The sequence below is a fragment of the Lampris incognitus genome, chromosome 17 (assembly GCF_029633865.1).
Source record: "Lampris incognitus isolate fLamInc1 chromosome 17, fLamInc1.hap2, whole genome shotgun sequence".
In the NCBI taxonomy this organism is placed as follows: domain Eukaryota; kingdom Metazoa; phylum Chordata; class Actinopteri; order Lampriformes; family Lampridae; genus Lampris; species Lampris incognitus.
The window spans coordinates 43,340,705-43,359,516 of NC_079227.1; the positions used below are offsets into that span (position 1 = coordinate 43,340,705).

Here is an 18,812-nt window from a genome sequence, read left to right on the forward strand (position 1 = left end):
TGTGGAGTGCAGGGAGATGTGTTGAAGGTGTCTGGCTGGGATTGCTAGCATTGGATCGGCTGAGGAAGCCTGGTCTGCTGTGTCCAGTGGGCCCAAGGACCACGGCCCTGCCCAGAGCCATGCCTGAAGGGGAAACACTAGGGGCAGTCTGACAGGACGCGAAGCAGGGCAGGCTAAGCTAACTGCTGGCCCATGCAGACCAGCAGTTCGGACAGTCATCCCGGCTGGCGTTTGTTCTATTGGACAGAGAATTTTTTTGGATCTGTTGGATAAGGACGTTTTTGGATATGTGTTTTTGTAGTTTGGATATATGTGGTTTTGTAGTTTTTGGATATGTTTTTTTGTCTTTGTGTTGCACTGCTGTTGACCGGGAGAAATATTTCATTTCATTTTCTGTATACAAGTACATTTAATGAAATGACAAATTGTTCCTGATTCCTGAAAAGGGTACTCTACAAAGTAGTGATATGTGTGGGATGAATACTTATGCAAGCACTATATTTTAGATTTTAATTTACTAATAAAAAGTCAGCGAAACATATCTTATTTTGGCTTTGGGAACATGCCGTTAGAGCTTATGGGTTCACAACAATAATATTGTTCAGGAACAGATGTGTGAGTATATTTTATAATCCAGAAATTAGTGCTGACTGTCAAGGGGGTTGAACACTTTTGCAAGGCACTGTAGACCCCATACAGTCACTACTAAGATTAAACAAACATGTTTTTCTGCAATTATATGTCCTCATGCCTCTGCAACTTTTCTTCAATATTCTGACTTTAGGTTTAATGCCCGGTGATAAGAAAAACAGTTGCAGTCAGTTTGGCTGTTTCCTTCATATAAAATACTTCAGTTAGCCACACAAAGCCCTTTGAACAAGCCATTGTGTAAGTTTGTACAAGCCTAAAGTGAATGAACCACTGGTTTGAATTAGTGCGGTATAAAAACAACATTCCAATGTCTGATGTCTTTGAACATGGGCTCGCTGAGAATAAAGTTTAATATTGCAGTGTTTCTGCTGCTAAATAAATAGAATTACTTGGATCATTCATGGTTTAACACTCTAATGTCCCTAATTTTTGTTTGATTGTGTCTGTGTGTAATTTCATGTTCTTTGACAAAGATGGGTCAATAGTTGAACCCGACATGTCGGCAGGGTTCTGTCCAGATCATAAGGCAGCCATGGTTCTGTTCTTGGACCGGGTCTACGGTATTGAAGAGCAGAACTTTTTGTTGCATTTGTTGGAAGTGGGGTTCCTACCAGACCTACGGGCTGCAGCGTCGCTGGACACAGTAAGTCAAAAGGTTTTGTGTGTGTATTAGTATATGAGCCAAGCTGTTATTTCACTTTGTCATTTCTCTGTTCATCCCTCCATCCTCCTTCACCCTTTATTTTCTCAAGGCTGCCCTAAGTGCAACAGACATGGCACTAGCTCTCAACAGGTACCTCTGTACAGCCGTGCTGCCTCTCCTCACGAGGTGCGCCCCACTTTTTGCTGGCACAGAGCCGTACGCCTCTCTGATCGACTCTCTCCTCCACACTGTCTACCGGCTGTCCAAAGGCTGCTGTCTCACCAAGGCTCAAAGAGATGCCATAGAGGAGTGTCTGTTGGCCATCTGTGGGTAAGGCCCAGCACAGGTTCTGAGGTTTCCCCATGCACTAAGTTTCAGTGCTATGTGTTTTCCATGTTATGGTTCACAATACTTCATTTTGTTTGTGGTTTACTTCTTTTGAAATTGTCTCCATTTTATTTTAATTTATTGTTGTGTTATGTCTATGCAAACAAATTAACATTGCTATTATAATCTGCAGTAAACTGAGGCCATCTATGATGCAACACCTGCTGAGGAGATTGGTGTTCGACGTTCCTCTCCTGAACGAGCACACCAAGATGCCTCTGAAAGTGAGCGCTCTCTCTGCTGGAGAAACACTACATCACAACATACAATATTAGTTGAAATTACTTTTCACCGCTTTTTTTCTGACTACTATACAAATGAAATATTTTATGAAGATCACCAAATTATCTATTTAACTATTTAACCTGTATAACTAATCTCAAGTCATGGTTAATTCCTTATTTCCTGTCCCATCTGCTGTTGTCACTCAAATCAACCTTCAGCACTTAAAAGCTTTATAGTCAGAGACGGGCATACAGTCAACACACTGGTTGCATCAATCAAAGATAAGGGGGCATCTGGGTAGTGTGGCGGTCTATTCCATTGCCTACTAACACGGGGATCGCCGGTTCGAATCCTCGTATTACCTCCACAGCTTGGTCAGTCGTCCCTACAGACACAATTGGCTGTGTCTGCGGGTGAGAAGCTGGATGTGGAGATGTGTCCTGGTCTCTGCATTAGCGCCTCCTCTGGTCGGTCGGGGCGCCTGTTTAGGGAGGAGGGGGAACTGGGGGGAATAGCGTGATCCTCCCATGCGCTACGTCCTCCTGACGAAACTCCTCACTGTCAAGGGAAAAGAAGCGGCTGGTGACTCCAAATGTATCGGAGGAGACATGTGGTAGTCTGCGGCCCTCCCCAGCTCAGCAGAGGGGGTGGAGCAGAGACCAGGATGGCTTGGAAGAGTGGGGTAATTGGCTGGATACAATTGGGGAGAAAATGGGGGGGGGTGATGAAACTTGCTACTGTCAGTGCTGTGGCTTACTGAGGATCAGTAGCAGATGTCTTCAAACTATTGACTGATGTCTACCTTCTTTTTACACTCAGCTGTTGACCAATCACTATGAACGTTGTTGGAAATATTACTGTCTTACTGGAGGCTGGGGCAGTTTTGGAGCAGCATCTGACGAGGAACTTCACCTTTCAAGGAAACTTTTTTGGGGAATCTTTGATGCTCTGTCATATAAGGTAGGAGTGTGAAGGTTCCTTCTCTTTTGTGGAGTTGTGATGTTCTTGTAAACAACTTTTAGACAAGGTGACAAGATGACAGTAAACTAGAACAAAGCAGTTCCTGAATAAGCTGTATTGGCCAGCTGGAAAGCAGCTGTTTAAACTTTTCATGGAAATATCACTCATAGAGGATTCAAGTAAGATTGTGCAAAATATTGAATGAGGAAAAGCAATACATTTTTTTTAAAGTTGCTGAACTGGAACTAAATAGCATCTAAAGCTACGATAGTTTTGGCAGCCAATCAGAATACAATAATACTCAGCCTATGTAGCAGAACATTGTAAAGAGAAAAAGATATTTTTGGGATGGAAGTACAAAATCATAGGACGGAAGTATAAGACCATAGGATGGAAGTATAGGCCCTTGGATGGAAGTATAAGACCATAGGACGAAAGTATAAGACCACAGGATGGTATATACGACCATAGGACAGAAGTGTAGGACCATAGGACGAAAGTATAAGACCATAGGACGGAACTATAAGACCATAGGATGGAAGTATAAGACCATAGGATGAACGTATAAGACCACAGGATGGAAGTATACGACCATAGGACAGAAGTATAGGACCATAGCACGAAAGTATAAGACCATAGGACGGAACTATAAGACCATAGGATGGAAGTATAAGACCATAGGACAGAAGTATAAGACCATAAGATGGAAGCAAAACACCATAGGATGGAAATATAAGACCATAGGATGGAAGTATAAGACCATAGGATGGAAGTATAAGACAAAGGATGAACGTATAAGACCATAAGATGGAAGTATAAGACCATAGGATGGAAGTATAAGACCATAGGATGGAAGTATAAGACAAAGGATGAACGTATAAGACCATAGGATGGAAGTATAAGACCAAAGGATGGAAGTATAAGACCATAGAATGGAATTATAAGACCATAGGATGGAAGTATAAAACCATAGGATGGAAGTATAAGACCATAGGATGGAAGTATAAGACCATATGATGGAAGTATAAGACCATAGGATGGAGGTATAAGACCATAGGATGGAAGTATAAGACCAAAGAAGGAAGTATAAGACCAAAGGATGGAAGTATAAGACCATAAGATGGAAGCATAAGACCATAAGATGGAAGTATAAGACCATAGGATGGAAGTATAAGACCATAGGATGGAAGTATAAGACAAAGGATGAACGTATAAGACCATAGAATGGAAGTATAAGACCATAGAATGGAATTATAAGACCATAGGATGGAAGTATAAGACCATGGGATGGAAGTATAAGACCAAAGAATGGAAGTATAAAACCATAGGATGGAAGTATAAGACCAAAGGATGGAAGTACAAGACCATAGGATCGAAGTATAAGACCATAGGATGGAAGTATAAGACCATAGGACGGAACTATAAGACCATAGGACAGAAGTATAAGACCATAGGACAGAAGTATAAGACCATATGATGGAAGTATAAGACCATAGGACGGAGGTATAAGACCATAACATGGAAGTACAATACCATATGATGGAAGTATAAGACCATAAGATGGAAATATAAGACCATAAGATGGAAGTATAAGACCAAAGGATGGAAGTATAAGACCATAGAATAGAATTATAAGACCATAGGATGGAAGTATAAGACCATAGGATGGAAGTATAAGACCAAAGAATGGAAGTATAAAACCATAGGATGGAAGTATAAGACCAAAGGACAGAAGTATAAGACCATAAGATGGACACATGAGACCATACGATGGAAGTATAAGACCATAGGATGGAAGTATAAGACCATAGGATGGAAGTATAAGACAAAGAATGAACGTATAAGACCATAGGATGGAAGTATAAGACCATAGAATGGAATTATAAGACCATAGGATGGAAGTATAAGACCATAGGATGGAAGTATAAGACCATAGGGTGGAAGTATAAGACCATAGGACGGAAGTATAAGATCATAGTTTTGGCAGCCAATCAGAATACAATAATACTCAGCCTATGTAGCAGAACATTTTAAAGTAAAAGAGACATTTTTGGGATGGAAGTATAAGACCATAGCACAGAAGTAGAAGACCATAGTATGGAAGTAGAATATCTGAAAGTTTCTCAGAGGTTTTCAGCTGTTAGGTTGTGGAATTACACAGGTGTACACATTTATAAGGCATTATAAAGTACATAGGAGAAAAGTAGTAGCAGAAGTGTTGAAAGAAGAAAGCCAGTTCAAGTCAGCGAAGATCAGAGTGAAACAGAATGACTGTAAAACTAGAGGAGCTGAAGCAGCAGTCCACAACAATGAGATACACAGCTGAAGTAATGGAACATTATTAAGTTTAGATGAAGATGTCATGTTAGATGTCACTAGTCTCCCTTCCCTGACAGCCATGGAGCCATTTCAATAAAACATTCATTTACATAGCAGCAGATTAGGGTCTGGCCATTCAGACATAATGATCAGTTTTACTGTGACAAGGTGAAACCATGGCTGTGTTTAATATTAGACTTCATGTACACATGCTTAAGCTTGCCTTACACACATCCATGCAGGCACATGCAAACACACACACACACACACACACACACACACAGCACAGTTGCAGTGTTAAAGAATGAGAATGTTTCATACCATTCTCTATCATTCCACAGTCAAGGTCACTGAGATCACACATCCTCCTCATTCTGATGGTGCTTCAAACTAGTAACTCTCTTCACCATTTCTTCAATGCTCACTCACTCACTCACTCATCCAGCGTCGGCCTTGTGGGCGTTAGCTGCTCACGCTGCCTGCCTGATGATGTTGCCCCATCTGTCCCCGTCTCTTATGGTGTTGAAATTTTCAGCCATAGAGTGTCCTGTCCATTCGTTTAAATTGTCAATATACTTCATCCTGGGGCGGCCACGTCCTTGTTTACCCTCCATCTTCCCTTGTATGATGTCTCTTGTGAGAGAGCATGCGGCTCGTGAGACTTTGTTTTGCGCCTCATATAGATCCACTGATAACAATAAAAATGCAGCTATAACTTACTTCTACAGGTTCTGTTTGTGTCCTGTTTTAGCACATTGAAATGAATTATCCAGCAGATGGCAGCATACTGAAGATACGTCAAAGAACGTAGGCTACGTAACAGCATGGGATCATGGGTAGACATATAGCCAATGTGTGTAGCTTTGTATTTGCGAAACATTTTTTTCATGTTGATAATGCTTACGTATAATTGCATACATGCATACATAAGATGGGTTCCACTCCCAGCCTTACACACTCACAACAAGTATTACATATTCTGATAATGCAATGTAATTATTAATTGAGAATAAAAAGATATGTAAGGATGGAAAGCATGGTACTGTGGTGGACACTAGGGGCCATGCCTCTCACCCAGCAGGGCTGTGAGCTGGGGGCGTGGTTTACGTTCCTGGGCTCTCTGGTGCAGGGTTGTTCCTGTTTCAGTTTGGTTTTTGGAGCTGAGGAATAAAGTTCAAACTCGCCTTCGTCTCCTGTGTTTTTCCTCATCCTGCCACAGTACTATTTTTTTTAAACATACACAAAGATGGTAAATATCTTGAGAGTGATGATAAAAAAGCACCCGAGTTATGTCTGCAATCTCTGTGGCTCTTTGAGGAATGGTCTTACTCATAAGTGGCTCTCCTAAGAAAATTAGAGTACCACTGGCCTAGAATGACCAAAGAAGCTCATCTTTCTTTTAACAATCACACCACATAGTAGTTCTCGTTTGACGCCAAGTTGTTGTAATATATATATATATATATATATATATATATATATATATATGAGTTGCAGCCACACAATTTGTTGTTTGGCTATTTGTGCTAACAAGCAGGTGTACCTGATAAAGCAGCCGCTGAGTGTATCTGTGTACTTACACATCTTTCCTCTGCGTGGGTGCTTACATATCTACACTTGTGTCTGCACACTGTGTTTATGTGCTATCCAGCAGTATGACCCGGAGCTGTTTAAGCTGGCTTTGCCATGTCTGAGTGCCGTGGCAGGGGCTCTGCCTCCAGACTACATGGAGTCCAGCTACATAGCCATGATGGAGAAGCAGTCCTCCATGGACTCGGAGGGAAACTTCACCCCGCAGCCTGCAGACACAACCAAGTGTGTAACAGTGTTAACACGCTCCTTTCACATGATTTATTATCATCTGCCTTCCATTATTTGTAGACAAAAACATGTTGAATTTTCTCTGTAAAGTGTTTTCTGATGTTTAAAATCTTGTTTAAATACTTTTTAAAAAATGGTAATTTGCTTTGACCTGATATCATTAATTAACTCCAACTTGAGGTAGGAATGAGAGAGCAAATATTTCTGTTGAACCATCTGCCATCTTCATAGGCAAAGTCTAATGCCTCTAATTTCCCTGCGATTTATTTGCTATGATAGCAGAAATTACTCTTTCCCTATCATTTAATTTTACTTTAATTCTGTTGGCCAGTAGAGATTTTGATTCTCGACGGGGACTGTGTCCATCAGGGCAGACTTGTAAGGAGCCTCTCATCTGTCAACACTTACAGCAGTTCTGCACTCTACCTTCAAACCCTTTGTCTTCTACTCAAATGGACGGATGCCGACAAGATTTTGGAAATAGCCTTGAACCCCCAAGTCAGTAGCTCTGTTTTCTCCTCTCTTTACCAGAGTAATCATCCCTGAGAAACTGGACTACTTCATCAGCAGATATGCAGAGCACTCCCACGAGAAGTGGTCCATGGACAAGGTGGGAACACACAGATTCAGAAGCCATATAAACTGCACTGAGAATTGGGGAAGACATGGGAACCCTGATTAGACTGTTAAGATATTTAAAAGTACCATAACGTTAAAATGTTTTCTAGTTTTCAAACAGCTGGTCGTATGGGGAGCAAATGTGTGAATCCACCAAGACTCACCCTCTCCTCAAACCATACAAAGGCCTCTCTGAGAAGGTATTCAGCATATTACTGTTTCTACTGCAGACACACATATTGACCAGTTTAAATCATTGTAACAATAATTTCTTTTAGTTTGTAATTTTATAAAATGATGATTCGGTATATTCAGGTAGCCCAAAAAACAAAACAAGTGAAAGTAGAAGAGTGCAGATCCTCCCAGGCATATCACCCCTTCTCCAGCGCTCGATCCTGGCAACAAACCACCACTATTTTCATCTACTGAGAGAAGGGAAAATGCGGAGGCACTGCCTGCATACCTCCCCTTCTCCAGTGCTCGGGCTTGGGCAAAAAACTACCTGAGGAGTTGGCAGTCAATTGTGGTGTAAACACATTTTTGAAAGGTTTTGAATCACAGCAACCACGAGAAGTCCTTGATCATACAGTCATAACTGCACAAAATGAATCAGCTGACAGGCCCAGTAGTATGCGAGATTAGCAGCAGACTAAGAGTTGCACGAGTGCATAATTTTACAACCTGAGTACTCCTATCCTGAAAAACTCGAGTTCTCGGGTAGTGGCAGGGGGCTCATGAGGGAGGTGTCTTGCAGCAGTTTAAACACTATACAAATATGGGGCTGGTCTCAGCACATAGCATAAAATTAATAATAATATGATATGAAGATAACACTTGGTCTTACGCAGTGCTGAAGAACGGATGATGAGTTTGAAGTTATTGTTGCCAACATTCTACAGTAACCTTAAGATACAAAGTTCAGTCAACGAAATGTTTGTTTTTCACTGAGTGTTCTTATTATTATAGCGAATTCGGGGGGCAGCCAGGAACCGCCGCAGCTGGGACACGAACCCTGGTCTCCCGCACCACGGGCGACTATGTTAACCAGTCGACTAAAGGGCCCGACCTGTTAGCCAAGGGCTAGCGAGTCTAGTCATTCATGGTCATTACACTTTTTTTTTTAATTCTCCCCATTGTATCTGGCCAATTACCACGGTTTTTTTTGTTTGTTTTTGGGCCGTCCCAGTCGCTGCTCCACCCCCTCTCGACTGACCAAAGGAGGCGCTAGTGCAGGACAAATACCCACATCCGGCTTCCCACCCGCAGACACAGCCAATTGTGTCTGTAGGGATGCCCGACCAAGTCGGAGGTAACAGTGGTCGTTACACTAACCCCCTTCTTCGGGAAGCACGTGACGTCCCCGCGCTTCAGCACATCAGCTCCCTCACACCTCTGGGTACACACGCTTTCGATAGCCTCACAGTCTTACCATCCCACTTCTGACACGAGTGTAGCGAATTCGGGGGGCAGCCGGGGACCGCCGCAGCCGGGACGCGAACCTGGGTCTCCAGGACCACGGGCGACTACGTTAACCAGTCAACTAAAGGGCCTGACCCGTTAGCTAAGGGCTAGCGAGTCTAGTCATTCATGCTCGGCACATTATGTTAAATGGCTTTTCTTTTTTTTTTAATTCAGTATCTGCTGTCGCCATCTTGCCTCTTGTTTACCGAGGGCTCTAAATGAGTGTGCGGAAACTGAGTGCACGCAAGATGAGCGGACAGTTACACGCATACAAGGACAGAAAAAAAACCGTTTTTTTTCTGCCATTATAAGACTTTTGCACTTTGCCCAAGATGATTGTGAATGGGAAATATGGGAAAAAGATTTTAATATGCAGCATGAAGCTAAAAAAAATAAGAAAAAAAAATAACAAAACGTTTTGCCTGTCAGTCTGTGGACCCTCGTGCATATGCACGCATGTTCATGGTGACAGACCGGGCAGCGACAGAGAGCAGCGGCCTCGTTCTAGAGACCTAGAGAGAGGATGAAGAGAGGGAGCGGCGACGGCGACAACAAGCGTCTGCCAAAGGTTTTTAATCACCTCAACCACAAGAGGGGGTTAGTGGTTATCCGTAAGGTTAGTGGTTGTGTCAGGAAGGCCGTCTGACGTAAAACTTTGCCAAATCAGTATGTGGATTGGCAGGGCCATGCCGGATCGGCAGAGGACCGGGTTGGCGGCAGCTGCCGTTTGTGCTGTGCCATCGGAGGGTACCAATGGAAACTGTAAAGTCTGCTTTGGCGACCCATGGGAGGCGGGGAGCAGGCCAAAAGAAGAACCACAAGAAGGTCTTAATCATACAGCCATAAGTGTGCCCAAAAGTTTTAGGCTGATAGGTCCAGCAGTTTGAGAGATTAGCTGCAGAGACATAATCCCCGGGCTGGGCTACTCGCCCAGCGGGGATAATTAGCTAGTTGCTACTGGGCTTGAACACATCAGTAGTAAATATTGGTTCTCCATATGTAACACATGTTTCATGTTCTCTGGAAGAAACTAAACTGGTGTACTATTTTTAAAAAAAAATTTAAACCCAATTTTATCCCATTTCCCCTCAGGGATTAATAAAGTAGTCTGTTTCTGATTAAATACATGATAACAACAATGACATTCATTTATTGTTCTGTGAGAAGTGAACTATTTCTGCATGACACTGACAGGACATGAGGCCTTGTTTAATGTCAGGTTATGTTCTGCTCTTGTAGGACAAGGAGCTGTACCGTTGGCCTATTAAAGAGTCTCTGAAGACAATGTTGTCCTGGGGCTGGAGTATCGAGAGGGTTCGAGAGGGAGATCCATCTAGCTTACACAGGTCCCGCAGGATATCACAAGCCAGCCAGGTATACACACACACACACACACACACACACACACACACACACACACACACACACACACACACACACAAACACACACACACACACACACACACATGCACACGCACAATAAAAACACTTCATTTTCCCCCAGCTGTCTTTTGAGGGAGGCCCAGGTTTCAGCCCCAGACCCATTGACATGACCAATGTCACGTTGTCCAGAGACTTGCAGGTGAGTAACACATGTGCACTCTAGATAGTCCAGATGTTGTTGTGTATTGTCTGCAGACATACATATTAGTAGTTTCAAATATAAATATGGATGGATGGATGGATGGATAAAATGTTTAAAGTTTGTGCACCATAACACACTTACTAATGCTTTGCATTGTGTCACTACAGTCTATGGCTGAGCAGCTTGCCGAGAACTATCATAATATTTGGGCTTGGGGAAAGAAGATGGAACTGGAAGCCAAAGGTACATACAATTTGTATTTGGACCCATCCTCCATCTCCAAGATCACTCCTCTTGTCATGCTATCTCCTCTTTTCCTCTCCAATGTGGATGTGTCTGATTCCATTGTTGTCTGCTGTCACAGAAGCCAGGTAGAGTAGGTGGCATATAAATTTTTTCTTTAGATGTAGATAGCATCATGTGGCTTGTTCAGTAAATAAACTGTATTGTGTTGATGCATGCTCAGTGATCCAGTTAAGGAGGTTTACTACTCATACTACTCATGGCAATAAGGAACTCTTTGGCATCCCAATAAACAAGCAAGAGGACTTCAAAACAACCATAAAAAAACCAAACTGGGATGATCTACTCCTTGAAAATGATTCAGAAGTAACTAGTCAAAACTTTACAGAAAAATTACAATCTATAATCAATGAATTTTCGATTAAGATGAAACGCAAAAATAAGAAACAGACTCTCTCCTGGGTGAACAATAATGTCCAAAAATTAATGAAGGAGCGAGACAAGGCCTTGACAAAAGCCACAAAATCAAAGATGTCCCATGATAGACATACATTTTCAATGCTAAGAAACAAGGTAACAAGAGAATTGAGAAAAGCAAAGGTGGACTTCTTCATTACGATCATTGAAAACTTTCATGGTAACTCAAAAGCTATATGGAGCCAGATTAAAAAATTATCCAGTCAAAACAACATCATAACAAAGCCAACTGAACTGAAGGTCAATGAGACAATCCTACAGAGTCCAGTTAATGTGGCACAGGCCCTCAATAAATACTTTGTTGAGTCAGTGACTACCATAGTCCAAAGTTTCACAGTTCAGTAAAGCAAAGCATGGACTATCGGTACTAGTGAGCCAGCACTAGCACACACTCATGCTGAACGAGATCAACCCCTCAATGGCTAACCCACTAACGCATATCATTAATACCTCACTGGGTCAAGTGAAGTTTCCCAACTCATGGGAGTCTGTGGTTGCGACCCCTATACTGAAATGCAGTGACCCTCGTCTGACTACTAACTACAGGCCCATCAGTATTTCACCCATAGTATCAAAGGTATTCGGAAAAATAGTTGCTGAACAAATCATTGACCATCTCAACAGTAGCTCCTTCCCACTGCACCCAATGCAATTTGGATTCAGGGCTGATCACTCAACAGAAACAGCTCCATGCTATTTCATAGAAAAAGTTAAGGTGTCAGTCGACAAAGGGGAGGCTGTAGATCTACAGAAAGCATTAATCACATCATCCTACTGCATAAACTACTCAGCTTCAAATTTTCCACAGAATTTGCCAACCTTATCAGATCCTACCTGTCATCTCGCTCCCAGTTTATCAAAATCGATAATTATACATCTAATTCTCTAGATCTGTCAACTGTTGTCCCACAGGGCTCTATAGTGGGTCCAATCCTATTCAGCATGTACATTAATGACCTACCTTCTGTGTGTGGAAAATGTGACATCTTAGTGTATGCTGATGATACAGTTTTTTTTTCTCATGATAAAACTACAGAAGAGGTGTCAATCAAGTTAACAAATGTTATGTTGAAGGTCACATCCTGGCTTAACCAATGTTGTCTGCAACTGAATGTGTTGAAAACAGTTTGTATGTTTTCTCAAAAAACAACAGCATAAATGTAGAGCAAGATATTCTCAGCCAGGGAGAGAGCCTACAAGTTGTCTCAGAATACAAATACTTAGGAGTACACATAGATTTAAAGCTCGGCTTCAAAACCCACATAAAAAGGGTCTGCAATAAAGTAGTTTAGTTTGGCAAATTTTAGGTTTACCAAGTCAAGTCAATTTTATTTGTATAGCCCGACATCACAAATTTGCTTCAAGAGGCTTTACAGCAACACAACATCCTGTCCTTAGACCCTCACATAAGATAAGGAACAACTCTCTAAAAAAAAAAAAACCTTTAACAGGGAGGAAAAAATAGGAAGAAACCTTCCTATCAACTGGGGCAGCAAAGATATATGTTTTTTTCCTACATCACCTATTGTCTGATAAGCTGGTCTATCACACACTCTATAACATTAAAACCACTGGAATCATTATACAAACAAGCACTCAAACCTTAGACAAGAAACCATTCACTTCATCATTGCCATATTCTAAAAAAGTATAATCTTAGTTGGGAAAACCTCATCAAATACAAAAATGTCTGCCTAGTTTATAAGATCATGCGTGGTTTAGCTCCTCCTCCTCTGTCCAGCTTCATCAACTTCAAATCTACCACAAACAGAGCTACAAGAAGTGCAGCTAGAGGGGACCGCACAATCCCACTCAGGAGAACTGCATTTAGTCAGGCCGTCTTCTTCAATTCAATTCAATTCAATTCAATTCAATTCAATTCAATTCAATTTATTGTCATTAAAAACAATTTGCAAGGCACATGTTAAAAATTAAATGAGGGCTGTGGCTTCACCAAACAGTGCTAGACAGACACAGACAAACACAGCAAATACAGTATAAGATATACACACATGAAGACCAAAAGCTAAAACTAAGTTAAAAAAGAGCAAGAGTACAACATATCTAAAAATATCTACAGACATTCAGTGGGTAGCCAGGTTCAGGTGGGCAACAGCTTGTGGGAAGAAACTGTTTTTGAGCCTAGTAGTGCGGGCTCTGAGGCTCCTGTAGCGCCTCCCAGAGCGCAGGGGGGGAGAACAGTCCATGGTTGGGGTGGGCGGGATCTCTGCTGATGCTGAGACCCCTTCGAAGGCAGCGTTTGTGATAAATGTCTTTTATGGCTGGGGGCTGGGTATCGGTGATACGTTGGGCTGCCTTGACGACCTGCTGCAGAGCTTTCTGGTCTACTGAGGTGCAGTTGCCGTACCACACTGAGATGCAGCTGGTCAGGATGCTCTGTATGGTGCAGTGGTAGAAGTTGGTGAGAATTTTGGGGGATAGACAGGCGCTCCTCAGCCTCCTCAGGTAATGCAGGCGTTGTTGGGCCTTTTTCACAAGGGCCTGGGTGTTTAATGTCCACGAAAGTTCCTCGCTGATGTGGACTACAAGGAATTTAAAGCTGGAAAGACGCTCTACTTCCACCCCATTGATGTGTATGGGGGAGTGGCTGCAGCTTCTAGACCTCCTGAAGTCCACAATCAGCTCCTTCGTCTTCTGCACATTGAGGACAAGATTGTTGGTAGTACACCATGATGTGAGGTGCTCAATCTCGTCCCTGTAGGCTGTCTCGTCATTGTTGGTGATATGGTCAATGACTGTGGTGTCATCTGCAAACTTAACTATAGCATTTGAAGGGTGAGTTGGCAGGCAGTCATGGGTAAAGAGGGAGAAAAGGAGGGGGCTCAGAACACAGCCTTGAGGGGCACCTGTGCTGAAGGTCAGCCCTGAGGGGCACCTGTGCTAAGTGCCACAATCAATTAGAGTCCCCATCCTGTTATTCATTTAAGTGTAATGTCCACGACCCTGAGAGCAGGATAAGCGGTTTGGATAATGGATAGATGGATGTCAAGAAATGGCTTATTGGACTTCTGGCATGGTGACCGAGTGAAGCAGACACACAGAGAGCAGCTCCCGAGCGATTTCGTAAATCCTTACTATTCACATTAACAGTAAATTTTGAATTTATTCAGTGTTGCGGGAATGGGCTACAATATACACTCACCGGCCACTTTATTAGGCACACCTGTCCAACTGCTCGTTAACGCAAATTTCTAATCAGCCAATCACATGGCAGCAACTCAATGCTTTTCGGCATGTAGACATGGTCAAGACGATCTGCTGCAGTTCAAACCGAGCATCAGAATGGGGAAGAAAGGTGATTTAAGTGACTTTGAACGTGGCATGGTTGTTGGTGCCAGACGGACTGGTCTGAGTATTTCAGAAACTGCTGATCTACTGGGATTTTCACGCACAACCATCTCTAGGGTTTACAGAGAATGGTCCGAAAAAGAGAAAATATCCAGTGAGCGGCAGTTCTGTGGGCGAAAATGCCTTGTTGATGCCAGAGGTCAGAGGAGAATGGCCAGACTGGTTCGAGCTGATAGAAAGGCAACAGTAACTCAAATAACCACTCATTACAACCGAGGTATGCAGAAGAGCATCTCTGAACGCACAACACGTCGAACCTTGAGGAAGATGGGCTACAGCAGCAGCAGACCACATCGGGTGCCACTCCTGTCAGCTAAGAACAGGAAACTGAGGCTACAGTTCGCACAGGCTCACCAAAATTGGACAATAGAAGATTGGAAAAATGTTGCCTGGTCTGATGAGTCTCGATTTCTGCTGCGACATTCGGATGGTAGGGTCAGAATTTGGTGTCAACAACATGAAAGCATGGATCCATCCTGCCTTGTATCAACGGTTCAGGCTGGTGGTGGTGGTGTAATGGTGTGGGGGATATTTTCTTGGCACAGTTTGGGCCCCTTAGTACCAATTGAGCATCGTGTCAACGCCACAGCCTACCTGAGTATTGTTGCTGACCATGTCCATCCCTTTATGACCACAGTGTTCCCATCTTCTTTTTTTTTATAAATTTATTTCTGATTTTTCCCTTTTTTCTCCCAATTTAGTGGCCAATTGATCCCTATTTTAATTCAAACACCCACCCTCGTATTGCATGCGTTCGCCAACTGCATCTCTCCGGCCGGCAGTCTCGAAGGAAAGCGCCTCCCCACTTTCGTGACAAGGCGAATCCAAGCCGAACCACTGTTTTTCCGACACACACAGAGACGCATTCACATGACGAACACAAGCCGACTCCGCCCCCCTCCCGAAGACAGTGTTGCCAATGATTGCTGCTTCGTCGAGTCCGGCCATAGTCGGATCTGACGAGACCGGGGCGCGAACCCCAGTCCCCAGTGGGCAACTGCATCGACACCAAGCCGATGCTTAGACCGCTACGCCACCGCGGACCTAGTGTTCCCATCTTCTGATGGCTACTTCCAGCAGGATAACGCGCCATGTCATAAAGCTCGAATCATCTCAGACTGGTTTCTTGAACATGACAATGAATTCACTGTACTCAAATGGCCTCCACAGTCACCAGATCTCAATCCAATAGAGCACCTTTGGGATGTGGTGGACCGGGAGATTCGCATCATGGATGTGCAGCCGACAAATCTGCAGCAACTGCGTGATGCTATCATGTCAATATGGACCAAACTCTCTGAGGAATGTTTCCAGTACCTTGTTGAATCTATGCCACGAAGGATTAAGGCAGTTCTGAAGGCAAAAGGGGGTCCAACCCGGTACTAGCAAGGTGTACCTAATAAAGTGGCCAGTGAGTGTACATTTTAACAAAAATAAACTGACAAAAATAAGACTGGCAAAAATAAGACCAGCTCCCAGAGAGGCAAAACTACGATCTCGGGCCCTACCTACCCAAGCTAACAATCGCTACCGCGGAAGTAGCTAACTCCGCTCTGACCATCGCTGACCTGATAGTTGAACTGGAGAAGAATAGAGCAGCGATTTCTGCCGAAATACAAGCCTCACTGTTTCCTATTCAAGCGACCTTAAATGCGATTCTAATCAAGGTGGAAGATCTGGGCTCTCGTATGAGTACAATGGATACTGCCCTCTCCGACCATAGCGACAGGCTAACCAGCATTGAAACACAGCTGAAACAACTCCAAACTGAAAACCTTCATCCTAAACACAAGACAGAAGACCTCGAAAATCACTCTCGTCGGAACGTCAGAGTAGTTGGACTACCCGAAAGTTAAGAGGGACGTTCGGCCACAGATTTTATGTCTACATTTTTCGTTGACATATTGCAAGACGAGTCGTTCACCTCACCACCAGAGCTTGAAATGGCACACCGCACGTTGAGAGCGAAACCAGGGGAAGGAGAACGGCCCCGACCCATGATCATTCGCTTTCTACGCTACAAACAGAGGGACCAGGTACTCGCCCTAGCGAGAAGACGAGGGCAACTTGTATATCAGGGTCAAAGGATCTTTATTTTTCCAGACATGAGCAGCGAGCTGGCCAAGAAGCATGCCACATTCCTCCCAAGCAAGTCCAAACTCTACATGAGAGGTATTACAGTTTTTCACAATTGCTTAAACACATTTCCCGATAGACTACCTCACTTTCTCAAAACCATAAACACAAATCACAAAACTCAGACTCCTACACTTCTCTTGCAAAAGCACACTTTGCCCTCAAAACAGTGTTAACTCTTCACTAATTGGTATTTTCTTTTCAAATAACAAACACATACATCATGTGAGTAGACATTTCTAAGCACCCATTAAACACTGATGTACAGAATGTCCAAAGGAATTGAATCAAGTGCAAATGGACTTGGTATATATCAGTGAAACGTCTTCACGGATATATACCAAGTCCATTTGCACTTGATTCAATTCCTTTGGATAACCATGGCCTGGATGAATGAGAACATTCACAGACATGATGTGCAGAATGGAAAACACTATAGTATGAATGGAAAACACTATATGAAGGCGTTATCAGTAGAATCATGCCTTTGCATGTTCAGTGTTACACTTTTACCTGTTGGATGTAAAATATTACCATATAATGTTTTTACGTATACTCAAATAGAAAACAACACACAATACTTTATATTCCTCCTGAACTACTGCGGAGGTTTTGCTCCTCGGCCCGGGCCAGGCACCGGTTATATACGCAATGAAGTACTCCCCCCAGCTGTCACGGTGGGTGGCTGATTGGCTACCGTGCACCTCGGCCCTTTCTTGAAACGTGATTATTTCAACCCGACGAAAGTTCCTCGTTATAACACCAACGTTTGATTTTGGATTGTGGACCTCTGCCGTTGGAATATGGACATGTGGACTAACCATTACTTCCGGAAACTACAACTGGACTTTTTCCACCACTGCCGCGATCGCCATGATATCGGCTTCCTCAAACCAAGTCCACGAAAAACGAAGTCTCTTCGGACAACTACGCCACCCACTGGACACAGAAGTCTACTTGGGACTTTTCTTTTTTCAAACTGCAGTCATCTCAAAACCAGAACCTGCTTCCTAAACGGCTTTGACCCTTCAAGGTAATGGTGTGGAGTCTGTGTGCGATTAAGCGTGTGTGTGTGTGTGTGCGTGTGTGTGTATATATATAGTTGCATGTGCATATGTATGTATGGGTATGTAGATGTGGACGTGCACACATATACATACATATACTAGGTTGTTTTTCTCTGGCATTCTTGTGCTACTCTGCTCTGCTCCTGTTTGATTTCTAAATCTCTTGATGTGTGTTTACAGTACATATGCAAGCTCGGCAGTGCTCTCTGTTTTAAGGATAGAGGGATAAGAAGGATGGTGCTTTCATTTAGTTATTCTGGAGGTTAATAAATAGTTTTACCTGCAGCTCATCATAGGTGGGAAGATGAGCATAGGTACAAGGGGGAGGGCGGACTGGTATGGGTAAGTATGTTTTTGTTTTGCTTGTTTGGTCCCCCCCCCCCTTTTTTCCCCCCATTACCTGTTTTTGCATTCGGATTGGCACGTGTCTGTCACTCTTGTTGCTGCAGTACCTTACTGGATTTGCACGTATGCCTGACAACTTCAACTGAACCAAGTCACTGTATCCCATTATCATTTGACTTTTGGAGATTGTTATGATGAATTACCCAAGCAGTTCGGTGAGAGTGAGAGGCTCCATCAAAATTATATCGTGGCGTAGGGGGCCTGAATGGACCTGTGAAGCGAGCTAGAGTATTTCCTCACCTGAAACATTTAAACACAGACATCATATTCTTACAAGAAACCCACTTGGGTACAATAGACCACCAACGATTTAGCAGACCCTGGATAGGTCATATTTTTCACTCTACATTCAACCTTAAAATGAGAGGCGCAGCCATCTTGATTAATAAAAAAATAAATTTTATTCCCTCTAACATTATCTGTGACTCTAACGGGCGATATATTA

General features: G+C 43.1%; 1 protein-coding gene across 1 annotated transcript in view; it reads left to right on the forward strand.

The window, feature by feature from the left end:
- ryr2a (ryanodine receptor 2a (cardiac)) overlaps positions 1 to 18,812 on the forward strand; it is a 1,161,183-nt gene that overhangs the window by 424,637 nt on the left and 717,734 nt on the right. The window contains 10 exon segments of the mRNA XM_056296806.1: positions 1,125 to 1,294; positions 1,404 to 1,624; positions 1,815 to 1,905; positions 2,726 to 2,866; positions 6,837 to 7,000; positions 7,538 to 7,616; positions 7,735 to 7,824; positions 10,325 to 10,459; positions 10,590 to 10,667; positions 10,838 to 10,913. Coding sequence (XP_056152781.1) covers positions 1,125 to 1,294; positions 1,404 to 1,624; positions 1,815 to 1,905; positions 2,726 to 2,866; positions 6,837 to 7,000; positions 7,538 to 7,616; positions 7,735 to 7,824; positions 10,325 to 10,459; positions 10,590 to 10,667; positions 10,838 to 10,913 — 1,245 coding nt within the window.